Here is a 12,681-nt window from a genome sequence, read left to right as displayed (position 1 = left end):
ACGAGATTCAAAGACGGCTGAATCAAATCCAACCAAGGCCGACAACTGCAGCTGAACTGCGTCAGGCGTTCCCCAGAGTGTGGGCTCAAGTGTCTATGGCCTTCATCAGCCACCTCATCCATTCCATGTATCGACGTTGCACGGCAGTCATCAATGCATATGGGGGACACACGAGATACTGACTTGTGATGCCATTTTCTCAGAAACTAGTGTTGTGTTTCACTTTAAGAACATTTGACACTTTAATTTCAACCTTGATAATCACTTTTGCCAAGTTTCATCTTATTAATATGTCTCAAAGTATGTTTACAGTGTTTGGACAAATAAGATTTCTCATATATCTATCCATGGTGACGTTTCTTTTGCAGTTCAGTATATATCTACCTGTATAAAGTAAACTTGTATACATTGCAAGCTATCAGCTCCATGTTGTCACATGCTTCCGAGAACCATACGCCGACCCCTTGCATATATAATAATCATTGGCAATGTCACGTGTGTCTGCAGCGCACGTACAGCCAACATGTTGTTAATTTGGTGGAGAATCCAGGTATGACAGACTTCTAGTCTGTCCTTTCCTGTACCTGTTTGTAGCAATGTGTTTGGTCCACAATATTGTAGGAAGTGAAGTTTCTTTTCAAAAGGATCCAGAAATGCCAATCATTACTGTCAAGTCATGAAGAACAACATCATGTAACAATATTGAAGAAAACACTTTGAACCAGATTTATCATCGGAACTAACTAATTTCTGTGTATTTAATCCAAGATATATATTGTGTGACTGTTAATAAGAGCAACCAGGTATGTTTGATCAAAGACACTATATTATTTCAAAAATGTGTCTTTCAAAATTTCATTTTTTTATGTGTGCAGTATACTCTAAATTATATCTGAAGTCAAGCTAGATCTTTTAAGTTATTGTGTACAGAAGCTTTAAAATGTCTCCAAGCCATACCAGATATATAGATACAACTAAGTCCCAGACAAATCAAAGCTGTAGGGTTACTGAGTCACACCTTTAGGCTAGACTCGTAATTTAAAACAAATACACAACAAAATGTGTCACTTGTTACAAGTCGTCAATGTGCACAGTTTAAAACAATATGTAATGTATTGTTTAGGACTTTGAATACAGATTAAGGATATTCTTGGGTCCAGCCACCCACACAACATATGTATATTGTATGTCAGTATGAAGAAATCAACAGCAAAGCAGTATTCAGCATTTCAGAATTTTGATGTCAGAATAGGATATATTTTTTTCTTTTGGTTGTTTATTATCAAAGTGACCAATTTGGGACAAACATTGTCTGAATGAACATATATTTCCAAAGGCTAATTACCCTGTAGCCTAAACACGTATATGTGTTGCCTTTACTTTAAGATACTAATCATACTTGTTAGTCAACATTGTTATTTTCATTTTTGGTGTTCCCTTCTGTGATATTGTTGGAATATTACTTCGAGCGGCGTAAAACCATACTTACTCGCTCACTCACTCACTCTTTTCGCCTGGATCTGATTAACTGTGATGGGTTCAGAGACATTATGACAATCTAAATTGGCATCTTCTTCACAGAACCACTCTACAATCTGCATTAGTTCAATCTACTGTTCATGAGAATTGCCAAATTATTAAAGATCAAGATTGGAAATCTCAAGATAGCCATTGTCTAGGGAATGAAGATCGACTGGATGTGTGCCAAAGTGTGATAACAGCAAATTTGATGCTATTTGTCATTTTCAGACGTATTTATATGCATCAAATATCACAAAGATAAACTTGCTTATGACCTGGCCACATCTCACATTCTATGGTGAACTGGCTGCATGTACACAGTTATTTCTTCGGAACTCGGAACATTTTGTTCATCTGCTATACAGTTCTCACTGTTTCATCATGTGATTGGTTTTTATGTGTGTGGAGCTTTGACCAAGTGTTAAGCAAGAATGCATTATTCCATGCTCCGTGCAGGGATATTTTGCATATCACATGTCAGGACTTTTTCTGGTCAAGGTCATCTGTACATCGCAGCTATTGATAGATTCAGACAATGCAGCAGTCGTCTGGTATTTTGATAAGATAGTCTCCACCAAGTCAGCGTACCTCCTGTCAACAGGAATAGAGCTCTTCCATCTCCCTTTGCATACACATTCCAGGGATCCAGATAGCATCATAGCAAACACTCTGTCCCGACCAGATCCACCATCCCCGACAGAATGGCATCTCCTTCTGATGATTTTCAGCAGATTTGCCTCCTGTATCAAGCCCAGACATCGACCTCTTTGCAACCTGGTTCAAGACACAGTTACCATGGTTCTTATCACCCAGATCCAAGGCATAGGACAATGTTGCTCCAGTCATCTCAAGGGGGACAAACTTTCTTCCTCGGGTACTTCAGATGGCAGCAGCAATTAAACATCTTTGAATGCTTTTGGTCACACATTATCAGCAGGCCAGAACTACCACGAGATACCATTGTCTACCACTGCAAAGAGATTTATTCCTCTAACCTCAAATCCAACTAGTTGCATTGTAGCCAAAGGGTAATCTTCAAGGGGCACTTCCACTCTGACCTTGCATGACCATTAGTGGAAAGTCTTTGAAGGTTACTTTCATACACACGACATCACAACTCTGACTCTTGCTTCAACCCAACAAGTTGTCAAATATTTACAGCTCTTATGGTCTACATGGAAGCACATTCTGGCAACCTGTCTTGCTGCAATTAATTCTGTGATTGCCACTAAGGCAGGCTCAAAGATCTCAATGTTTGCAGAGTTGCAGGTTCTTATACGTACCTACAAGCTGGCTGTCCAATCGTCCTGCTTTCGACCGCCTACTTTCGACCTTGATGTCATTTTACATCATCCTACTTCACAGGGATATGTATGAACTCCTTAAAGAGAAGGTTTTTGAGCATAACACCCTAAAGACACCTCCTGGTAGTAGCAGGGGCTGCCCGAGTTAGTGAAATTCATTCTCTTGATCTCACCAGAGTCTGGTTTGAGAGGCAACGTCACGAGAAGGCTTACCTGGGAGTTTGTGGGGTTTTGTTTTGAAGCATCAACTCCCAGATTGGTTAATCACCATCCCTCCTCTGGCTTCAGTTTTTAATACAGATTATCATGCAGACATCTCCTTAGGCCTGCTTTGAGCTCTAGACATTTTCCTGAACGCTTCAGCGATGCTACAACTCTCCCAGAATAAACACTTTATACCAGGATTATCCACAGCGGCCAACATGGAAGTCTCCTATACAATGGTTCCCTTTTGGCTACGCTCAGTGATTCTTCAAGCCATCACCTATGCAGGATTGCCTCCCCCGGTGGCATAAATCCACATGAAACAAGGACTGCCCCCTCTATGATGGTGTTGCACAGTAACTGAACGTTACCCGACATTATGGAAGGGTGCTTCTGAAAGTTCAATACAGTTTTCGCTTCCCACTATCTATATGACATCTCAGTCACAGGTGTCCAAAGCCTTCATTAGTTCAGTCCTCTAGTCCTCGCACAACAACTGACGGTAGATCATCAGCACAAATGAAGATATGTAGTACCTACTTCATACACCGTATCTTGTACATACTGAAATAACTATTGCAACATGTTAGACATGCTGCAAGGGCTGCTTCACAAGACCCCTTTGGGCTAGTCAGACAGATACATCATGAGAGCAGGTAACTTGTGTGTTGTGTTTTCGAACAGGATGTTGATCTACTGAACGACATGTAGCTTTGAACTAGGGGAACCTTATTCACCCTAGACTGTAACCTAGCCCATTTACAAGAGGAGTTGGATCTAAGCCCTACAAGACAGGCCAAACAGTGCACGATCCAGAGGACCTAAGGTGAGCCAGCTTGGCATTTATGTTATTCTTCGTCAAAACCGCAGAAATTGAGTATGCTTAGAACAAGAAGAGGAAATGACGGGTCAATACGGGTCTTCAACACAACTACTGAGACATAACATGTACAAGACAGATGTCAGCAGGGAGAAGATCGTGACACAATTTATGTAAATGGTTGCACCTTACAGTGACTTCTATGACATAAACTTAAGCCTCTATTGATTAAGTATGGGTACCCTCTATTGGGACTTGAGAGAATAATAAACAATAATAAACTATTTATAACTGGAAATACAAGATACAACCCAGAGCATGCTGGGTATGTCATGTGATCAAGTCGCACAAGATTTGGGTTGTGTTTGACTCATTGTATAGGGTGGTGACCATGGTAACAACTGGGTTTGGTATTTCTTTACCAAACTTGGCACAAAGATAGGTCTAGTTTTAAACTGGTACCTTTTTATGGTTTGAGATTTTTCAAATAAATATTTTTTTAGTTTCCGTGGCAACAAGTTTCATATATGTATTCACAACCTCTTGTTCTCTTGTTTTATCAAACTGAAGTTGGCATATTCACAACTGGGTGTTTTCTTTGTTGCGGTTTAGGCTTAGCTACTGTGCAATGGTGCTATTTGAGCAAAGCTATTATAGTTTTGCCTCAATTTGTCTTGCTGTACCACAACCTATTTACTCATTTTTCTTAAGTTTGCAGGTCGTTTCAATGCTATAGGGACCTAATGTAGAAATGAATAATTTTCATATAGCAAATGAAAAACTGTTTACATTTGCAGGTCTCCCCCCTAGCTCCCTCACTGCCCTCTCCAAGTTCATCACCAACAGCCAGGTTGGGGAAGCTCTCATCACTGTTGTAAGTGTTTCACTCAATTTAGCTTATTTCATAGTCTGTTGCTTGGTCATGTTAATATTTTATTTTAAATTCTTCTCTGTGACCATATTAAAGGCCTAAAAGCTTAAATATTACATGGATTGCTCACAGAATTGGTCACCCTCACCAAATACTCAGCCATTACTCTGCCATATCATGAATGCTTGTGGAATGAGGAATAGAATATGTCCAGTTTGGGATCATAGATTTGATATACTTCTATGACTTTTCACCTTCACATGATCCTGTTTTACGCCAGTCTTTGCAATGCGAAGCCTTTGAAGCTGAAACATTTTGTCAGTGATCCCAGCAAAGGTGTCTCTAAAATCTGCTCACAAAATCACTTACAGATTCCATATGTTGTAAAATGTGACATGATATATTTCAATATTTCACATAACTTTATTTACTGCTTTGGTTGCCATGGAAATCCTGTAAACAAATTTAACTCTGAATCTCTTCTCTACCAATTTATAAAGCTGAAAGTGTTTTGTTTGTGATTCTTTATTTCAAGTATGAGGTACCATGCTTACCGTAGTTAGCTTACAATGTTGACTAAGGTGGTTGCTGATTACAACCATACACAAATTAAATTTGATATCAGAGATTGAGCAGGAGAGAATAGACTTGGTCCATGCAGCTCCTGAACTTAAATGGACCAAGAATCAAGATGTTGTGTGATTCAAGATTCCTGTAACCACCATATTTTCAAGTCTTTGTTCTCAACATTCTCTCATATCGGACACAATTTATAGATAACTACTACATTTTACTGTTATGGCAACATTTCATTATAGATCCTTAAACAATGTCAAGGCTGAATAATCATCATCATTTGGGTGTTTAACGTCCACTTCTGGGATTCCAATTTCGTGGTGGGGTCAGGTGGCTTTAATATAAATAAAAATATGTACATGATGAAATAATTTTTAAAATATGTAATTGAAGTAACATGTAATTAATAAAAAGTAACAATAAATCCAAAAGAGAAAAAAAAGTAAACTGTTTTGAATAAGTGTAGTCCAGTAAAAAATTAATATCAGATATCTAGATGGGCTGGATGAGCACAGCAGTTAAGTTGATAGTAAATAGGGGCCTATAAATAAAGAAAAAGGTTTTACATTTAGAAACCAACCATATTCGACCCAATAAGCGCCCATGGCGCTTAAAAAAAGACAGAAGGGGTGGGCGCTTATTGGGGACAATTCAGAGTCAAATTGGCGTAAATTCATCACTAAGCCTTACCGTATTTTCTTGAGAATAGTGCGCACTTTTTTTCTCCAAAAAACACAGCTGTGTAGAAGGGGGTGCGCATTATACACGAATTAATGGGTTTTGATGTTTTTTTTTATGGAAAGACATTACTGTGAGCACATAACACCGGAAATACCATGTCAACAAACCATACTGAAGTTTGCAAATTATTCATGTAATTACACTGTCTGGCTATAAAAAGTGTTCTTTGTATATCTGGACTTATGTTTGTAACTTATTTCATTAATTTTATTCAAAATTCCTTTTAATATTGTTTTAATTAATTTCGGTGAAATCGTGTGTGAAGCGATCGGAAGATCGCACAACTCACCGTTATTAACAGCAACCACGGTCTATTGAGGCCTTGAAACTAACTTAATTTGACAGAGAATGGATACACATATCATAAATGCCATACTTTGATTCGTTAAAAGTCATATTTGTTTTTGTTGGACGATTCTATGTCAACACGTAATTCTCGCGATCACACGATCACGTGCACGGGAGCCTTGACGGTGACTGGTCAGACTGGTTCCATGTAAAAAATAATGTCGGGCAATAGCGATCAGCTGCTTCGCTTAGGTTATTATTATTTTAAATATGTTAAGTAGAAGCTGCATCTAAATTAACCAGACATTGGAATATATTATTCCTGATAAAAAAATAGTTTCAGATACAACTTTTGCCGATCCTTGCATTTAAAATCTTGTAGAGCTATATCATTGGGTGTGTCTTGACCGAATCACTGGTAGAATCCAAGAAAACATGTGTAAAGGTGATTGCTGTGTCCGGCTTAGTTTACGAGAAAATGCACAAATTTTGTGTTCGTTTTGGTCTTAACCTTGGTATGATTGAAAACATCGGGATATTTTTATATAGTACTGTGTAGTTTTCTATCATGAATAAATGTGCAAAATATTTTTTCAATTGACCCTTGTTTGATGAGGCACCGACTGTTTGAAATCACCCACCCTCTTTAGAGCGCATTATGCTAAAATTGATCCAGCAGGCAGGGTAAGAAGTGTGAAAATAATTCAGCAGGCTAAAGGTTAATTATTGATTCCTTGATTTTGCATGTATGGGATGTTAAGGAGATGGGGCAATATGAGAGGCTCAGTGGAGGGTTTCCCTGGTTTTAGGGCCCATAGCTGCTTTCCATGATTAGGGGATGGTGCAGGAATCCAGATTTGGTTAAGGAGTTGGAGTAATAATTTTTGGATTTTAGGGGGGATGTGGTTTAATATGATATAGCTGATGTTGTCTAAACCTGTGGCTGATGCTGTATTTTTTATTTTTTTTGACTGTTTGTAGTTTGTGTAAACCTAGTGCTTTGTTGTATACAAGATGAGCTTATCTTGCTAAGGGAGTGTATTTTCAGTGTTTCTTTATTTTCCCCAGGAATCCGGATGTTGGTGGTTTGTGGGGCTACTGATTTTTGCAATATGGGCAGAAATAGCATTAGCTTTTTCTTTGTTTGTGGTTAGGTTCAGAATGTTTGGGGAATTTTTGTTTTGGATTTTCCCTTAATGGCTTTAAAAAATTTCCACAAAGTTCTAGTTCTTTTTGCTGCTGTAATATATTTTTACTTTTTTTTCCTTATTTGTGGTAATTTGGAACGGTCTCTCTTTGATTGGTTGAGAGCCTTTTTTCTCTGACGTTTCGGACGTTTATAACTTCAATGCTCCACCAGGGTACGTGGTTGTGTGCTGAGTGTACTTTTGAAGTTTTTTTTGTGTCTGAAGGATCTGATATGGGAGGAGAGTTTTGTTTAGAGTTAATGTAATTTTGATTGGACAATGGTCGCTTCTCCAGGTGTCATTATGAATACCCCAGCTTAGCTTTTGAGATAGATTTTTAGTTATTAGCGAAATGTCCACTGCAGTTGGATTTTGTGGGTTGGCTGTTGTTTAAGCATATGAGGTTATTGGTCTCGATCCAGTTTATTAGGAGTTTGCCATATTTATCTGAATAGGTTTTTTTGCCCCACACTGGGTGGTGTGCATCTAGGTCTCCTTGAAAAATGTGTTTTGGGTTGTGTGATGAGAGAGTAATTCTTGGTCAGCTTATGTTTATTGTAGTGTTGATGGCCAGGATTAAGTTTTGGGTGGGTATATCAATTTTTATTGCACTTTATGGAATTTTTTTATGAATATATCCAGCCCGCCGTGAGGGGGCCCTGGGATATTTGGTGGCGAGGTCTCTCCCCTTCCAAATTAAATCATATAGACTGGAATTTTGATGGCATACTTTTGGATAAATTCTGGTTTCCTGAACAGCAGTGACAAGTGGTTGAATTTTATTTTGGGCTGTGTATGCCTTTAGCTCATGCCCTTTGAGCTGAGACCATTACAGTTCCACTGTAAAATCACCATGATGTAGGATAATAATAGAAGGAAAATGGAAAAATACATGGTCAGGGGCTTATTTTTCAGTGGCTTTTTAAGTTAGGTTGAGGGCAGATTAGAAGTTGTGAAAGCATTTGTGGCCAAGTGTAGATATGAGAGCCAATGTATGGAGGGTTTTTTTGCAGTGGGATTTTTTTATTATAAGGCAGCTGCAAACAAACTCGATGATTCTTGTAGAGTTTTATTTGTTGGGTGTCTGTGTTTTTCTGTTTGTTTGCATGGAGGGTATGAGAAGGGCTGATTTGAATGGGATTGTTGTTTGGTGGGGGACATTGCTGGGGGAGGGGGGAGAGGTGTTGGTGGTAATGTTTTTGCAGGGTTTGTTGGTGTTTATTTGTGAGTGTTGAGGAGGGAGGATTTTGTGGTGGGGTGGGGGTTTGTTGTACAGTGGGGAGTGAGAGGGTAGGGAGAGGTGTCTTGTAGTGAGTTGGTTGGATGGTCTGTATTGTGGGCGTTTGGGGGTTCAAGAAAAGTTGTTTACAATTGGGTCTCTGTGTTGCTGGGGGATGGGAGTGGGGGTGAGTTATGTTCTGACTTAAAGGGGCACTGATCTAACGCAATTCCCCGGGAATGGTTGTTGCCTTTGTTATTGTTTTTCTCCAGTGAGTACCCGGATGTATAGCAGAAATCTAGACTAGTTCGCGACCTCTGCTGCGCCATTCGTAAGCGCATTAGTCTCTGTCTCTGTAACAATCAAATATTTTATAAGATATATATCGTTTCGTGATATTATAACACGTGTTCGTTTCTCAACTGATCACTTGGATTGTTTCAGGTGTTTCACATAGGTGTCAAGTCTCTAGGGTCGGCTGAGAAAGCCCACGTGACAACTATTTTCATAACGTCCACGGTTCCTAAAAAATCCATTGAGTGATAGATAACAATGATCAATCAATCAACGTATTATCAGTTAACCCTTTGAACAAAGTATGTTGTTTTTACATCGGCACTTCACGCCATGATATGAGTGTATTCCCTTTGTTTTAGTAAACCTAGACATGTAAACACTCACTTTTGACATATCAACTCTGCAAGATAACAGTGATTAATCAATCAACGTATTTTCTGTTAATCCTTTGATGATGACTAGGAACGATCCTTTGATTTACAAAAAAATAGTAAATCAACTGATCATTCACCTCTTGCTGGGCTGCCACGTGCATATTACATAAAACACATTTCAACTCACTTCAAACCTGGATTTAGATTGAATAATTACCCCAGACACAATAAATGCCAAATGGGAACCTTTGTCAGGTCATCTAAGTGGTTCTACCACTAATTGTACCTGTAATAAATTCATTAACTGAGCATCAAGTGAATGACGACAAATACACAAGTGTAGGGTTATACCAGAAAACGTGGATGACAACAAGTGAGTAGTAATCGTATTATCGACGCAATCCGAAATCCGAAAATGCTTTCACTGCATTGATACTTTTTTTTAGCATTAAACTATAACCATCTGGGGTATTTCCAAATGACGACATCAGATGAGCTCCGCCGTTCTTTTTGTCTGTTTGTTTAGGCTGAAGAAATTAATTAACATGCGCCCTTTGTCGAAATCTTTATAGATCACAGTTAACCAATCAGTGTTTATGCAAAAATGCGTAAAACAAATACATGTATTGCCTCCAGCCTCCAAGTTTATTTAGCTGTCCTTGCAGACAGTAGCCCAGTCTCTGTTCACGCTCAGTTGCGTTATGTATCATCCGGGTACTCACGTTGGAAAAAACAATAACAAAAGCAACAACCAGTCCGGGGAATTGCGTTAGATCAGTGCCCCTTTAAGGGGGTAGCTTAGGATAAAGAGACGACTAGTACAAAATACACAGATTTATTTACATGAACATCATATATATAAGTAGCTAACAAATATCTATAACAATGGTGAGCATACATAGACTTCCCAGGGACCGAGCATGTTCCTAGGAAGGCGAGAGGAAGTCTGTCTGTCTGTGGATTTTTGGTTTTTTGAGTGGCTTTGGTAGCAGGTGCTTTAGTTCGCAATCAGAATTCTGATAGTTATTTTGCCACTTTTGGAAGATTGTCTCCTTTGTGATACTTTTAATTTTGTTTTTTGATATTGGTAGGTTTAATTTTAGTGCCGTTTTGTCTGCTTTGTCTGCGTGTTCGTTGCCAAACACTCCAACGTGGGCAGGGATCCAAACTATTTCTATGTCTTTACCTAGTTTACGTAGATTGTGGGCGCTTTTAATTCTCTGTTGTATTGGTTTTGGGCGCTTTTTTGTGTTTTTGTTTTTTATGACCTGAAGCCCACTTAATGAATCTGAAAGGATTAGGTTTTTTTGGTGTCTATTTATTTAATCGCCGTGCAGGGCTGTTACTATCGCCATTAACTTGGCTGTGAAAATTTTATGATTATTTGGGAGCCTATATGATTGTGTTTCTTTTAGGGGTTTGTTGATATGAATGCCGAATCCTGTGCATTTTGAGCACGGGTCAAAGGACCCGTCTGTGTAAATGTGGCCATTTTTTGTGGCCATTTTTTGTAAATGTATGCTATTGTGATGGAGTTAGCGGTATTTGGATCAGTTTCTATATTTAGTCTTGTGGAGAGAGATATGTCGATTTTGGGGGTTTGGAGTTTGGGTGTGAAGGTGTTATTACACATAATAGTACACATAAGGCAATCTGTAGCATCATGAACTGACACAACATCAACAACTGTCTCAGAAAATTCCTTATCAGCATAAACTTCCTGGTTCAACAATTCACTAAAGTGGCTTACCCACATATCTGGCTCTATCTTATTAAAAGTTGCTTGTTTATTGGTGTATTTCTTAATAATTTTCCAAAATGTCTTAATATCTTTATTACCAGCTGCTTCGGTCAGATTATCACTGACCTTTTGTTTGAACAACTTTTGTTTCTTATTACATAAAGCTTTAAAACTTCTCTGAGCTTGCTTATACTGAAGAAAGTCCTCCTTGGTAGATGTTCTTCTTAAATCATTTAACAATCTATACTTAACCTTTTTAGCATTTACACAATCTAAATCAAACCACTCTGGCTGCTTATATAATTTACAAATAAATGCCTTACTCTTCATTTCTGAACCACAACAACTCAATATCGCTACCAAATCACTTACTGCTGCATTAATATCAACATAAACATTTTGAGAAAAATCATTTAGTTTAATATAAACCTGTTCAGATGTCAAATTCTGTATATAACTAGAAGCCAGCTCTGGTTTCCATCTATACCTGACAGGATCAGTACAGACCTTATTGTCCCGGTCATGGGAGGTAAAGGATACAATCGACATGTCTGCTAGGGGAAACTCAACACTGATAGAAAATAACAATGGTAGATGATCTGACTCAGTCCGAGTCAATACCTCAAAATTTCTAATAAATGGAAAAAGCCCATGACTAACACAGAAATAGTCTGGGGTACTACATCCAGTTGGGCCAACAAATGTAAAATCTCCCGAACTTTCTGAAAATCTTCCATTAACTATAATAATATGGTTTTATTGATGTACTATCTTTAGATATGTGTAGTCTCGGGCTCCGTCCGTCCGTCATGTTTCGTTTCCAGAGCATAACTCAGAAACTGTTTAATATTTTTTCATGAAACTTTGCAGGTCTGTCAAGTACATGCTGAACTGGTGCCTTTTGCTATTTAGAAATTTTAGAAAATTTTATTTTTTACGTTTCCATGGCAACAAAATGGACTTAGGTTCTGTGAGGGTAGTGTTTGTTTCCGGAGCATAACTCATAAACCGTTCAATATTTTTTCATGAATTTTGCAGGTTTGTCAAGTACTTGTGGAACTGGCGCCTTTTGTTAATTAGAATGTTTAGAAAATTTTATTTTTTACGTTTCCATTGCAACAAGATGGACTTAGGTTCCAAACTCTTCTTTTTTTACAATTTCCAATTTTCCAATTTCCATTACAAGTTCCACCTCGTTTGAGAAAGGTTAGTGTTTGTTTAGATTTAATTAGGTCATAAATTCTGAATCAGGGGCAGGGGATATAGCTACGTTAGTGGCAAACTGTTGGTGTTGTGAAAGGGATAGGGTTTTTTGCTATGTTGATTATGCATTCTGTTAAGTTTTGGCAGTATTGTTTGGGGTCTTATTTGAGATCTGCTGGTATGATCTGTTTGCATAGTGCTTTGAATTTGTCCCAGTCTGCCTTGTTGTAATTGAATTTTGGTTCTTGTTGTTCATTTGGGGTTTGGATATTTATGTTTCCTATGTTTATGTGGATTGGAAAGTGGTCGCTGCCGAGTGGCTCTCATGCACTTAC

At 38.3% G+C, this 12,681-nt stretch overlaps 1 protein-coding gene across 1 annotated transcript in view; it reads left to right on the top strand.

Moving 5' to 3' along the window:
- The window catches only part of LOC139456417 (tetratricopeptide repeat protein 28-like), a 283,334-nt gene that overhangs the window by 157,036 nt on the left and 113,617 nt on the right, over positions 1-12,681 (top strand). Inside the window, exon 12 of the mRNA XM_071238117.1 lies at positions 4,647-4,723. Coding sequence (XP_071094218.1) covers positions 4,647-4,723 — 77 coding nt within the window. The remainder of the gene's footprint in view (positions 1-4,646; positions 4,724-12,681) is intronic.

Source organism: Haliotis cracherodii, unplaced genomic scaffold (genome assembly GCF_022045235.1).
Source record: "Haliotis cracherodii isolate W230 unplaced genomic scaffold, xgHalCrac1.p SCAF_11, whole genome shotgun sequence".
Taxonomy (NCBI): Eukaryota; Metazoa; Mollusca; class Gastropoda; order Lepetellida; family Haliotidae; genus Haliotis; species Haliotis cracherodii.
Note: the sequence above shows the minus strand (reverse complement) of the source record. Positions and strands in the feature narration are given on the sequence as shown.